Raw genomic sequence first — 14,319 nt, 5'->3', positions numbered from 1 at the left:
TTAAAGGTCCTCTTTGGTCCAATCCAATAAAGTACCAATTGAGTTTATTTTTTACTTAAGTCATTTTCCCCTTGTTGAGAACTTGCTGTCACGACGTGAATGAACTAACATTGTTAGTCCAAGCCCAAAATGCTAAAAAGTGTTTATTTTTACATCATGACCGATTCAAAACATTGAATTAGGAAAGAAAAAAAAATTATTATTATAAAAGATGTTTATAAAAAAAGTTAATATGTATTAATATATTTTATATTTATAAATTATAATTATCAATCAATTATTAATTGATCAAAATATTTATTTTTATCCATCCTTCTATTTCTTATAGAAATAATTTCCATACTTAGAGCATCTACAGCGGTGAACTCAATGTGGGTTCTTTAGATGGGGTCCACTGTGCCACATCATCTTGAAGCAATTCCCTCATTTTCTACTTCAACGGTGAACTCAACATATTCAAGTTCTACTATGCAACATCACTCTAAATTAACTCATTCATTTTTTACGGTTTAACTTTTAAAAAATCATATTATATTCCATTCCTTTAACTTATACATTAATATTCCATTTTATTATAACTTAAAAATATTAATTTAAATGAAAAATAAATAAAAAAGTACGTTAATAAAAACTTTAATAAACTTCTATAACAAAAATTGTGAAAAAAAAGTATGAATAACAAATTGTTTCTATTAATGAGCTAACAATAGTAATTAAAGGAGAAAAAAAAGGCTAAGGGTGGTATATTAACTAAAAAAAAACTAATGGTTACAAAATTATTATTATTTAATAAATTAAAAAGAAGTTAACAGCTATAAATTAATAAAAAATGATAAATTTATTATTATTATTAATAAATTAATAAAAGGTAACGATTATAATTATATTATTATTAAATTGTGAAAGTAGATAGAAAAAAAAAAAAACGTAACTGCTATGAAACACCGTTCCTTCCTGACAGTACCGTGATGACACATTGGCACAACTCCAACGGTGAACCCACAAAAAACTGGAAGTTAAGTAATTACACGCTGACGGACGAACTCATTTTCACTCCCGTTGTAGATGCTCTTATAAACACGCAAATATGCAGGCAGATCGTGCATAGTTTCGCTGGAAGTTAGTCACTTTGTTTATCGTTTTGCATCACACGGGACCCACTCCACCACACTTCAGTGCCTTCCAGGTGGATTTCATGCACTCGCTGGCATTGCTTATTACCAAGTAAACGACACCTAACTCGTCCCTCGTGCCTTCTTTTATTACACACAAAACGACATCGTTCATTCCACAACACACAACTTTCTTCTTCTTCTTACCGTCTTTCTCACAATCACTGTTATCAACTGTAACTTCACAATACAAAATTAGGGTTCGTTAATTCAATTATCAATTTCGATCCATTTCAACTATATTCGATCAAACTCTTCGTTGAGTTGTGATGTCATGTCTTCTTCTTCTTCTTCAGCACCACATTACAGTTCCCTCCCTTCACCTTCATCTTCAAATTCCACAGCTCCACACTTCGTCTCACGCGCTACCACAACAACACCAAAGTCCCTATTCGCCACGCGCAGACCATGGGAAGAAGTTTTCGCTCTCTACTCATTCACGCGCCCTTACTCCCTAAACGAAGCAACCTCGCGCGTGAAGCGCAACCTTAACCACTTCCGAGTAAACTACACCATGATCGTCCTCTTCGTTTTGTTCCTAAGTCTACTATGGCATCCTTTCTCAATAATCGTATTCTTGATCGCGCTCGTGGCTTGGTTCTTCCTCTACTTCTTCCGTGACGAACCGTTTGTTCTGTTTGGCCGTGATGTTGATGATAGGGTTTCTGCGGCGGTGCTCGCGGTGGTGACCGTCGTAGCTTTGGCGTTTACCGGTGTTTGGGTGAACGTGCTGGTTTCGGTTGTGGTTGGTGTTGCGCTTGTTGTGTTGCACGCTGCGTTTAGGAGTACGGAGGATTTGTATGTTGATGAACATGAGTTCTATGATGGAGGGTTACTTTCGTTTGCTGGGGGTACCCCTACAAAGCGTTCTACTTCAACAGGGTATCCTTAATATAGGATACTTGTTCATTTTGTGTCCCCTAGTTTACATACATTCTTTTTTTTTTTTTCTTCATAAAAATACATTCAATTTGTTTAGGGGAAATTGGATTGTTCATGTTTTCTTAATTCTTAACAAGAATGGTTTTTTACATGTACATTTTTTTTACTTAAACTTGTTTGCTAGAAGGGGATTCGATTTTGTGTATTTTGATTTTCAATATCATTGTCTTGATAATTTTATTTTGGTATGATTTTTGATATTTGTATTTTTTTATTTATTGTAAGTGAAAATATAGATAGGTAGTTTTTGGTTGAACAGAGGAGTATGATTATAGTTCGTGCTTTGTTGTAATTTTTAGAGTTTGTTTCAACACAATAATTGAAAATTCTAAAAAATTTAAATTTTAAGTAATTCACATACTTCAATTTATAGTTGTTTGACATGAACAAACTTTAATTTAAAGTGGGTTAGTTTTATAAATTTCGGGATAAAAATAAAAATTAAATTTGAGTTAAAATTGAAATTTTGAAAAAGTTTAAGGACTATTTTATATATTTTTAGGGATCAAAGTGTAAAATTGGAAATAATTAATATACAAATTTTGAAACATAAGTAGACACAATTGTAAATGTAAAATTATTATAGAAATCCTTTTGTAATTCATATATTAAAAGATAAAGAAGAAATTTAAATTATTATAGAAATTCTTTTGTAATTCATATATTAAAAGATAAAGAAGAATTTTTTATTTTTTTATTTTTATGTGATTCATATATTAAAAAATAAAGAAGAAATTTTAAATTCTTTATTTTTACGTTATATTAAAAATTCTTTAATTTTGATACAATATTTTATAAAATTTATTTGTTTTGAAGATTTTTTAAATCTATTATTTTAAAAAGGTAATTTATAGAGAAGATTTTGAGTTATCTTAAAAAATTATATTCTCTCATTTAGAAAAATATTTGATGCACACCTATAGAAAAGCAATTGAGCTAAACTATTATTAATACTATAGTCTATTCTTACTGTGGAAATTAAAATCCGGGGATTCCTTGGTTGAGTAGAAATTATATTTGTTTTATGTAGTGTCGTAAAAACATATCACATCGTAAAAGATTGTAGAAGTATTTAAAAAATTAGAATGTGAATTCGAATATGCAGTGCCAATCAAACACATATTGAGATTTAAACTAATTTTAAAGCAAGACTTTGATAATAATAAAAAAATAAAAAGGTCTTTTTAATGCTTATTTCAATTGTAGAAAAATCCATGATTTCTTAGTTGTTCGCTGTGATGCATAAAAAATAATTGTTTTTTTAGAATAAAATAAGTATACAATCTCTTAAGTCTAATTGAAATGGTAAAATATAAGTTTAAAGGAAAACCTTGATAAAAAATAGAAGTATTTTTAATTCTAAGAAAAATATTTAATTATTTTATTGTTTTTGTTTTAGTTTTAGTGATAACCCATATTTGCGGGTTGGTGCTGCATTTAAGTGGTTGAATTTGAAATACTTAGTTTTTCATTTAAAAATCACTTATCAATCAAAATTAATTTTACCAAACCAAAAGCAGAAAACAAAAATAGCACGAAAATAAAATTCATAGACATCGCCACTCCGCTAATGTTATTGTACTAACAAAGCAAAACTTGATCGTACTGTAGTACTAAGAATTGTTTTCGTATCTTTCGACGTTGAACTAATTCTTAACCAAAACATTGCTTTGTTTTTAGTCAACACGTACATTGCAAATAAATACAAGTTGTTTGATTACCTACATGCATTCATATAGTATCCATACCAAGTACCAAAGCTGATATGCCAATATTGAGTGCAAAGCCTAACTCAAATAGTTGAGCTGCAACACTCGAAATAATTTGATTAAAGATTCAAAGTTCAACCACTTACAACAAACATAACATACTAGTAAGAATTAACATTTATCTATAAAAAAAATTGAATGAGATCTCAATTGTTCTTTTGGACTCAAAGCCCAAAAGAATAAAATGGTAATGAAGTTCTTCAATCTTATTTGGTTCATTTTCTGCATGTCAACTATTCTTCACGAATTGTTGGCTTGCAAAAATCATTCTTCTCGAACGAAAAAAATATAAAAAGAAAATCTCTCCATTCAAATGTCAAATTCCCAACAAATTATATCTTTTGACCAGTATGGTGGCCTGTAGCTATCTAAGTCACATGTGCACTCCAAATTATTATTGGAATAACAAGATCATTTAAAAATACAAAAAAAAAGGTCTTAAAAAGAAAGAATGATCATTACAAAATGACCAACCAGATCATGGTACTCTAAAAGGGGTATGTTTTTATGGAGAAGTAAGAATTTCTATATAAATTATTTCTTTTGGCAACAAGGTGACAGAACAAACATATATTCAACATACATTGCATGCGACGATGCAACAATGAAGATTTCCAAGGTGCGATAAAAATGTGAATCAAGGGTGTGGAGTCTTTCGAGCATAAGCCAGGACCATGACAAAATCTTTTGCCGAGGACCCAATAATCGCTGGAATTCGGTGTGATGTGGACACCGTTGAATCAAGCCACAACTCAACCAAATTATGTAGTCTCAGTGTAGGGAGCACTGGTTGTCCCATACATTTAATCTCAATCTGCAAATTGAATTAACCAAAGTGTGAGGCAACATGTGTGAGAATTGCTTAGGATCTTGGAACCCTCATGAAGTTGTGTTAAAAGTATATATTACTAAAATAGTTTAATTGGTATTACACTATAGGTGAGTAAAAAAATTTGTACACACGCATTCAATAATATCTCTCTACATAGATATTTGTGGAGGTATTTTAGAAATTTATATAACAAAGGGACATAGTGAATATGATTATATTAAGAGTTGCTAAAATTTCTCCTTGGAATAATGCAAGCTTGACAAATAAAACATTAAGGACACCCAAATAGTGAGGATATTGGTTAATGTGAGAAACAAGAATATCTAATTACAATCATTATACTGATATTGACGATTGAGATTACAATATTAATTACAAATTCCACGTGATCTTCTCTCATATTTAATAAAAGATACATTTGAGATTTGTTACTAATGATGCAATCTAAATTTTTTAATTTTGATCTAATATTTGTAATCAAATGTTCTTATTTCATATGATAATTAAGAGTTCTTACCTAATATACTCTTTAATTTTGATATACATACATACATATATATATATATATATATATACACGAATCGGAATCGATGTTACCTCAGCTTCACTGGTGAGATCTAGTTTCTTCACTAGGTATTTCTGGATAAATGAGACAGGTACACTTCCATCCCTGCGGCAAACAAAAGCAATATTGTATTATACAGGATGTCATATTATTCTATTTCAGTTATACGTCATCAATTTAAGCTTTAGCAGCAGCAAAAGATACAGTAAAAATAGTTCCTTCATTTCTCTATTGATCTTCTGTTTTTTCATTTTTAGTTTTCCCTATGCAAGAATAGCTTACGTATTTCCTTGAGTGCACAACTTGTCACATACAAAATAGGGTCTGCTGTGCACTGATAAAGAGTTGTTTAAGTCTACAATAAGTAAATATAGATAACACTTAGCTAATTATGGCCTCCAATATGAAACCTTACAAATAACTGAGGATGATGATGACATGACATTAGGATCTTGGAACCCTCATGAAGTTGTGTTAAAAGTATATATTACTAAAATAGTTTAATTGGTATTACACTATAGGTGAGTAAAAAAATTTGTACACACGCATTCAATAATATCTCTCTACATAGATATTTGTGGAGGTATTTTAGAAATTTATATAACAAAGGGACATAGTGAATATGATTATATTAAGAGTTGCTAAAATTTCTCCTTGGAATAATGCAAGCTTGACAAATAAAACATTAAGGACACCCAAATAGTGAGGATATTGGTTAATGTGAGAAACAAGAATATCTAATTACAATCATTATACTGATATTGACGATTGAGATTACAATATTAATTACAAATTCCACGTGATCTTCTCTCATATTTAATAAAAGATACATTTGAGATTTGTTACTAATGATGCAATCTAAATTTTTTAATTTTGATCTAATATTTGTAATCAAATGTTCTTATTTCATATGATAATTAAGAGTTCTTACCTAATATACTCTTTAATTTTGATATACATACATACATATATATATATATATATATATACACGAATCGGAATCGATGTTACCTCAGCTTCACTGGTGAGATCTAGTTTCTTCACTAGGTATTTCTGGATAAATGAGACAGGTACACTTCCATCCCTGCGGCAAACAAAAGCAATATTGTATTATACAGGATGTCATATTATTCTATTTCAGTTATACGTCATCAATTTAAGCTTTAGCAGCAGCAAAAGATACAGTAAAAATAGTTCCTTCATTTCTCTATTGATCTTCTGTTTTTTCATTTTTAGTTTTCCCTATGCAAGAATAGCTTACGTATTTCCTTGAGTGCACAACTTGTCACATACAAAATAGGGTCTGCTGTGCACTGATAAAGAGTTGTTTAAGTCTACAATAAGTAAATATAGATAACACTTAGCTAATTATGGCCTCCAATATGAAACCTTACAAATAACTGAGGATGATGATGACATGACATGAATTGGCGAAATCTGGAAGATAAATGTATCCAAGAGGTAAAGGCCAAAATCTAAATAGCTACTAATATAGGTGAAATTCTATAAATAAGATGTCAAAAAATGTATTCTCCTTGATAAAATTCTAAGACATTGTGATTACTCTAAAGCAATCAATCAAAGGTTGAATGAAGTAAGTGATTCCTTCTTCAGTCATTCAATAAGTTGCTCGAAATTTGCTATATATAGACAGGCTTAGCTTATACATATTATTCATAAAGATTCACATATATATTATTCAATAACCTATGGTGGTATGCATTGCTCCGAGTATAAAATCCCAATTTTTAAAGCATGCAATATTATGACACTAAAGTAATTAACAGAGTCAACACTCAACATATGTCCAAGGAGTCTGAAGGAACTTACTTTATTCTCACATAACTTGCAGGAATTTGTGGCAAGGGTGCATCTCCTTCCCTGAAACATTAGTCTGAAAATTAGTACATGATATATTTCAATACCCAAAAAGAGGATTTGTACATAGATTGAATTGTCTGCAGTCAGAAATCACACACATTCACACAGTCAGCCCATTGGTGGCCTTGGATAAGATCAGACGGATCATATTTCAAGCTTGTTATTTTGAAGTTAAAAAAACAATCAAAACATGCTTGTTTTCTGCACCGTCTGATCTCAATTCAACGGCCATAGATATGCTAGCTGCATGAACGCGTGAATTGTGACGGAAGCAAGTCCAAATTCATTCATGGTTTTACGATAATATGCACAGGATTTCAAGATATAAAATTATAAATTATCAATTTAAGTTTCAAAGATGGTATCTCACTGGTTTTCAGAAGCCACTAAGGAGAACCAAATTGGACCACTCTTAAAGAGTTTATCGCTAGTAGAATCCACCACAGCTTGGGGTGATATGCCAGATTCTCCAAAAGGTTCCTTTTTCCTACGTACTCTGCGTGATTTATTCGGTTTTGCTGTATCTGAAGAAACCGGAAAAGGGCTAATCTTTTCATCATCGACTTTTGCCTTGCGTTTATTTTCCTTATTTTTTATTTTCTGCACTTGAGAGTTATTCTCAGTTACGTGAACAGGTTCTGGTTTAGCATCGGACCCTTGCGTATTCGACTTGAAAGATTTAGTCCTGCTTGCAACCTCTACTAAACAATTCAAAGGTTTCCAAAGATCCAACTTTGCATCCCATGTTTCAGCACCGTTTTCTGTTTCTTTATTTGGTGTTGATTGACTACCCTCACTCTGCTAAAAGTAACAGTTCAAGCATAAGAATATAAATAAAACTAGTGTCAATCAGTGTTGTCCATAACGGAAAATAGTGATTTGTTCAAATTCTGCTACGCTATAGGCCACTATTTGACTTCATAATGTACTAAATAGCGTATTGCGGAAGAATAGTGAATTGTTCAAATTCCGATGCGCTATAGCACTATTGCTTCGCTATGACCGCTATTTAACAACACCAGTGCCAATACAATTTTGGAAGTCAAATGAATAAAACGAGGAAAGGAAACACAACAATGTTTAGTGAGCTAAATTGTCACTCCAGCTAACCTGTCCATTGTTTTGACCAAACTTATTTGAAGTTTCCGGTGAGTTTGAACTCTCGGGACAATCATCCAATATTTCTTCCTCCTTTTTAACTGTCTTTTCAATGGAAAAACTAGAAGACCGCATACTGCTAGCCTTTCTTGTAGGTTTTGTTCTTCTTCCCGTCATGGTTGTTTGTGCAGATACTCTTGGTGTGTTGACCACCAAAGATGAAAGTGATCTTTCCTTTCTTTTAGCTGGCAATGGTACTGAGGCGGCAACAACTTCAGGTTCTTTAACCTTTTTTCCCTTTATTGGGAAAATTTTGGACCTTACATCTTGCTTACTGTGGTCAGGCCTGATAATCAGAAATCAAGGTTGTAACTTAGCATGCAGCATTTTCAAGGAGAACAACAATATCATTAGTTGTGTTTTACATTTTAAAAACACACTTTTATGTGTGTTTCATTACCAATTAACACACATTAAGTGTAATACAACCAGTTATGAACCTTTCTATATTATGCTTCCAGTTAAAAGGTCAAATAAAAACTTAGTAACTTCAATCAGCTCATAGTAAACCATAATTGTTACAGTTAATCATTACTTCAATTTCTGATTTCACCTGTCTTAAAACATATTACATTTATTATGCTATATAAAATTAAACATCTGGAAGAAAAAAACATTGAAAAAAAAAAAACTACCAGCATTATTATTATAATACATACACCATCAACTAAATTATTAAAAGATGTAAAATTCAAATCATTATATCTCCCCATATACTATACTTAACATGCATGCATGTATTATTATGATAAATTTCTCATGCGGTAAAACTTAAAAGCTAGTCTCATAAGGAAACAAAATGATCATATAATCTTTACAGCACCAACTTATCATAAACCATTCTTATTAATTCTTGAAGGAAGGTGCATCAGCATGCCAGCTGTTTTGTTTCCTTTTTCTTCCCCAAGGGGTTGTTTCTACAAATGTTGAACAATCAACATAATTCAACAGGTTTATAATATATAGCACATGTCTAATGTCTCCACCATTAACATTATAATTCGCTATTAAAAGAAAGTTTCCTATCTTGTATAATTGAATCTCCATTTAGAAGCCTTATAAAAACACTCATGACCTATGAAGTACGTATGTTGACACAGACACCGGACACGACACTGAAATTGAGACGGCGACACTAATAATAATTTAAGAAAATAAATTAATTGAGAGTAATTAATGTATCATGTCGATGTCAGACACCGAGTTATGTCTCGATCAGAAGTGTCGGTGTTTAAGAGGTTGTGACGCAACATAACTAGTTAACTGCATCCAAACCTTTCATGCATATTCAACAAACTTAAATTATGCTAGAGGCACATTCTAATTTTTTACTTTATCTGTTTTAAAGGAAGAAGTAGAATTGAGAATTGGTCAAAGGCAGAGGGAATTGAATTGACCTTAGTTTCTCAAGAGGAACACAACCCAAATCAATGTTGCATACTGGACAGCATTCCAAATCTTCATCTGTAATTTTGTCATAAATGCACTTCCTGCAAACTGAATACAAATAATACAACACTTAGCTGAAAAAAGTGCACTCAAAATTAAAATTGACAAATAACTATTCTATCATAAAAATAGCTAATTAGAGCAAAAACTAAACTTCAAATGACAAATAACAAACACTTCCATTCCAAAAGCCAAAATGTATATAAGAAACAACAACATAGTATAATAATGTTGTCGCTAACACGACAATTGTGTTAGTATGTTGCATGCTGGAAGAGTAGGTAAAAGCTAGCAATTTTACTAAATGAACAGTTGTTGTTGTAGTAAAAAGTTCAAACACCTTTCCACCTAGCTAAGACATTAATGGAACAGCACAAGTGCAAGCAAAAACACACACACAACAAAAAAACTTGACCAATCCGAACAACAATGTTTCTGAGCAAACACCATTGACGTCCTCGTCAGGTTAATAAAAGAGAGAGCAAAAAATAATATTTTTTTAACAAGAAGCATTAAAATTACAAAATAAGCATACCCATTTGGTTGAATAGTGAAAGAGGCAAACCCCAGAAGAAGAAAATGAAAAGTAAGAAGATGGGTAGTGTTAAATCGTTGAAAAGATTGAAAAAATTCGAAATTTAAAATGGGATTGAAGGAGAGATCTCGAAAGGGCTTACACGTGTGAAGACATTCAGATATAGTTGTAGCTTGTTTGAACAAGTTGTTGCAGAGTGGGCAAGTCATGCATGTTGCAATCGTTTCTCTCTTTACTTTCACAACTTGATTCGACGACATGGTTATTGATTTCCACAATCTCACTCACTCACAACGTATTCAGTTACTGCATGCTGTCGCTACCATTACGCGAAAACCATTCAATTTTACGTCCATTATCGTTGGAATCATCACCTGCATTAATTAATTAATCAACCAGAGAGAGAGAAAGGGTGTGAGAAAAAGGAAGAAGTAAAAACAAGTGTTGTATAGAATGAGAATTGAGAAGAAAAGAGAACCTGAGGGATCGGAGAAAATGGTTTGAAAAAGGGTGGTTGAAGATTTAAGGGGGGGTGTTAATAGAAAATGGGTCGGTGAGATTTGACGTGGGTTTTGATGGATTTGTGCGAAGGGAGTTTGTGTTGTGTTGTGTTGTGGATGATCTGAATCGAGAGGACCTCTTCGTCGAAGAAAAGAGCATGAACCAAAAACACCAACTCGTTTTTCTCTCTCTCTTTTTTTTTCTCTGTGTCTTCTTTTATTTTTATTTTGTGAATATTTTTTATTTAGCTTTTGGGTGAATTTTATTTTTGTTTTTTTACAAACAAAATATTTTATTTTATGAACATATGTTCCACACTTCAACCAACGACAGCTAGAGAGGTTGTGGGTTTTGATAACGTGCGCTGAGGTTAAGATGCGCGGTGCTAGGCGGCGTGTTAGTCAATAGGGTCCAAAGTTATAACTCACTTTAATTGGAGTATTTTCATAGATCCCTAAATAAACAACTTTCTTTTCTTTATCATCACTATTGGATTACCTCTAAAACTAGGTGTACTTTTCTGGATTTTCATCCTCTCCATTCTCTATTTCTCTTATAAATTCTTTTATTTACTCTCTATCTTCAAAATTTATTTTCTCTGTTTTTCTCGACAGACATAGAGAGTGTGTAGAGGGATTTGTACTACATTAAATTAAAATAGTATGCAATTGCTCCCATTCTAGTTATTCAATGATGGTCTAAATATTAAGATATTTTTAATCATTTTATTTAATATAAAATCTAACTATGAAATTTAGATATTCTAATCTTAATCGAATAGTTAAAATCGTTGTTAGAATTATATTGACCCCTAACTATATATAATTTTAATTGTATACAATTCAAAATGTATATAAATAAATAGAAGATACTTTGACAACTTTTTTATTTGAGAAACTTTGACAACAAATTAGATAGTTAACGCAATTTAAATATATAGTTAATTATATTTAATGAGTGCTTAATGAATATAGTAAATTATTGCAATTAATTAATCATCTGATGAACAAAGTTAATCACAATTTTAAACATCATTAACCACAATTTATAAGTGTATATTTTAACCTAAAATGTGATCAATAAATATCATATACATCTTGTGCTAAGCATTAACCATATATTAAAGGTAATACCACATATTTGATTTGTATTAATATCTAAATTGTAGTCGATTTTTAATGGCCAACGAATCCAACTCATATAATTAATATCAAAAGTTGATTGTTTGGCATTAAAAGTGCTTATATTGTTGCATTAAAATGTGGGAAGAATATGAATCTTTACATACCTACAAAATGTAAGTTCTCCTTAGTAGTAAAAGTTGTGGAAACTCATAATTTTTCTCGAACAGATCAACATGACCTTGAAATATTTTGCATAGTGGTCGTCCTACAAAAAATAAATGTTATCAAGAGATTAGTGTTGACTAACACTTCGTGTCCTAGATGTAATGATAAGAATAGGACAATGACCATGTTTTCAAAAGTTACACCTGGATTCAACAGGTTTGGGTTCCAATTCTCCTTTGGATCATGTTTGAAGACTATACCACTCCTTTTTATAACAAGTTTGAAATGTTATCTTTATCTTCTCTTGATATAATTAAACTTATTTTGTCTATTTTCTATGACATGGGGTTTTCTAGTAATAAATTACATTTTGAAGGTAAATATATTGGATTTTGGGAGGTTGTCTACAAAGTGCTGAAGGTCATTGAAGATTATGAGTTGATGGAACGAGACTCTCTAAATTAACATGACTCGAGTTATGCTTAGTTTTTCCATAGATGACTTCTATTTTGACTTAGTACGTTGTTGTTAATTATCACAAAATTACTCGCTTTTGATCTTTCTATTTAGTTACTCGTGTGAGAAGAGTTGCAAATGTTTTTGCTCATAACTTAATTAAATTTGCTTTACTTTTTGATGACATTATTTTGATTGAGGAATGTTCTCTTTATATCGTTCATTTTATTGCAATTGTTTTAACTCTTGAATGAATTAGCATTTCGACTAAAAATCAAGAATGAAAAAAAATACAAATATGCGATGTAAGATTTATGGGTCACATATGTAATTAATTAATAAAGTGTGTTAGGGTCATTATATAATTAGCCAATAAACTAGGGGTCAAATAAAATATAATAGTTTATGGCTAAAGAGCATAATGGTTATGAAAATTAATAGTGTAGATACCAGGCAGTTTCTAATTTAATGAGGGGCTGAATTGGAAATACTGCAATTTGGGATATAACTAATAATAGTTATATATAGGGGTAATGGTCCCCAAGGCAAACACAACAAGACTATTCAATTTCAAAACCCTAAAGGAGAAAACTCTCTGGTTCTCTCTATCCCCATCAAGAGAGCAATGTCTTCAGGGTGTTTTGCTGAGGAAGATCACCCAACCAATTGGATCATCCCAGGATTTCATTAATGGCAATTCCCACAGGTACGCTTCCGCCTTTGCTATTCATCATGTAGTTGACATGGATTGTTGAGCACAACGTTATTAGGATTTTTCCAACAATTGGTATCAGAGCTTACCATGTTTAATTCATGATGAAATTCGGTTATTGTCTTTGTTTAGGATTCAATTTGGGAATTTTGACATGTTTGAAAAATTAGGGTTTGTAATTTGGGAATTTGGGAATTTTGATATATATATTATGGAATCCATATTTTTAACGTGTTTGAAAAATTAGGGTTTGTAATTTGGGAATTTGGGAATTTTGATATATATATTATGGAATCCATATTTTTAACGTGTTTGAAAAATTAGGGTTTGTAATTTGGGAATTTGGGAATTTTGATATATATATTATGGAATCCATATTTTTAACGTGTTTGAAAAATTAGGGTTTGTAATTTGGGAATTTGGGAATTTTGATATATATATTATGGAATCCATATTTTTAACGTGTTTAAAAAATTAGGGTTTGTAATTTGGGAATTTGGGAATTTTGATATATATATTATGGAATCCATATTTTTAACGTGTTTGAAAAATTAGGGTTTGTAATTTGGGAATTTGGGAATTTTGATATATATATTATGGAATCCATATTTTTAACGTGTTTGAAAAATTAGGGTTTGTAATTTGGGAATTTGGGAATTTTGATATATATATTATGGAATCCATATTTTTAACGTGTTTGAAAAATTAGGGTTTGTAATTTGGGAATTTGGGAATTTTGATATATATATTATGGAATCCATATTTTTAACGTGTTTGAAAAATTAGGGTTTGTAATTTGGGAATTTGGGAATTTTGATATATATATTATGGAATCCATATTTTTAACGTGTTTGAAAAATTAGGGTTTGTAATTTGGGAATTTGGGAATTTTGATATATATATTATGGAATCCATATTTTTAACGTGTTTGAAAAATTAGGGTTTGTAATTTGGGAATTTGGGAATTTTGATATATATATTATGGAATCCATATTTTTAACGTGTTTGAAAAATTAGGGTTTGTAATTTGGGAATTTGGGAATTTTGATATATATATT

At 30.9% G+C, this 14,319-nt stretch overlaps 1 protein-coding gene across 3 annotated transcripts; it reads right to left on the bottom strand.

Annotated features, from left to right (window-relative positions):
- Positions 1 to 4,170: 4,170 nt before the first annotated feature.
- Positions 4,171 to 11,032, bottom strand: LOC101507166 (E3 ubiquitin protein ligase DRIP2-like). 3 transcript variants are annotated; one of them, XM_027332298.2, is made up of 8 exons: positions 10,782 to 11,031; positions 10,446 to 10,677; positions 9,717 to 9,816; positions 8,272 to 8,605; positions 7,532 to 7,962; positions 7,111 to 7,161; positions 5,313 to 5,385; positions 4,171 to 4,697 (listed from the first exon to the last, which is right to left on the bottom strand). In XM_027332298.2, the coding sequence occupies exons 2-8, from the start codon at positions 10,561 to 10,563 to the stop codon at positions 4,521 to 4,523; spliced, it is 1,284 nt and encodes a 427-aa protein (XP_027188099.1). In that variant the 5' UTR covers positions 10,564 to 10,677; positions 10,782 to 11,031; the 3' UTR covers positions 4,171 to 4,520. The 3 variants fall into 3 exon arrangements, with proteins under 3 accessions (XP_027188099.1, XP_012569351.1, XP_012569352.1); XM_012713897.3 differs by lacking the exon at positions 5,313 to 5,385 and adding an exon at positions 6,292 to 6,364 and having other exon boundaries at positions 4,306 to 4,697; positions 10,782 to 11,032; XM_012713898.3 differs by lacking the exon at positions 5,313 to 5,385 and adding an exon at positions 6,292 to 6,364 and having other exon boundaries at positions 4,306 to 4,697; positions 7,532 to 7,959; positions 10,782 to 11,030.
- Positions 11,033 to 14,319: the final 3,287 nt, after the last annotated feature.

This window comes from Cicer arietinum, chromosome 3 (assembly GCF_000331145.2).
Source record: "Cicer arietinum cultivar CDC Frontier isolate Library 1 chromosome 3, Cicar.CDCFrontier_v2.0, whole genome shotgun sequence".
In the NCBI taxonomy this organism is placed as follows: Eukaryota; Viridiplantae; Streptophyta; class Magnoliopsida; order Fabales; family Fabaceae; genus Cicer; species Cicer arietinum.
This window is presented reverse-complemented; position numbering and strand designations above follow the sequence as displayed.

Bases quoted from the DNA above. Each gene is read 5' to 3' on its own strand.
- LOC101507166 (XM_012713897.3), bottom strand. From the start codon at position 10,563: ATGTCGTCGAATCAAGTTGTGAAAGTAAAGAGAGAAACGATTGCAACA. The intron at 9,817-10,445 runs GTAAGCCCTTTC...ATTTGTATTCAG, and splicing joins ATCTGAATGTCTTCACACGT to TTTGCAGGAAGTGCATTTAT. The intron at 4,698-6,291 runs GTAACATCGATT...TTCAATTTGCAG, and splicing joins ATCTCACCAGTGAAGCTGAG to ATTGAGATTAAATGTATGGG.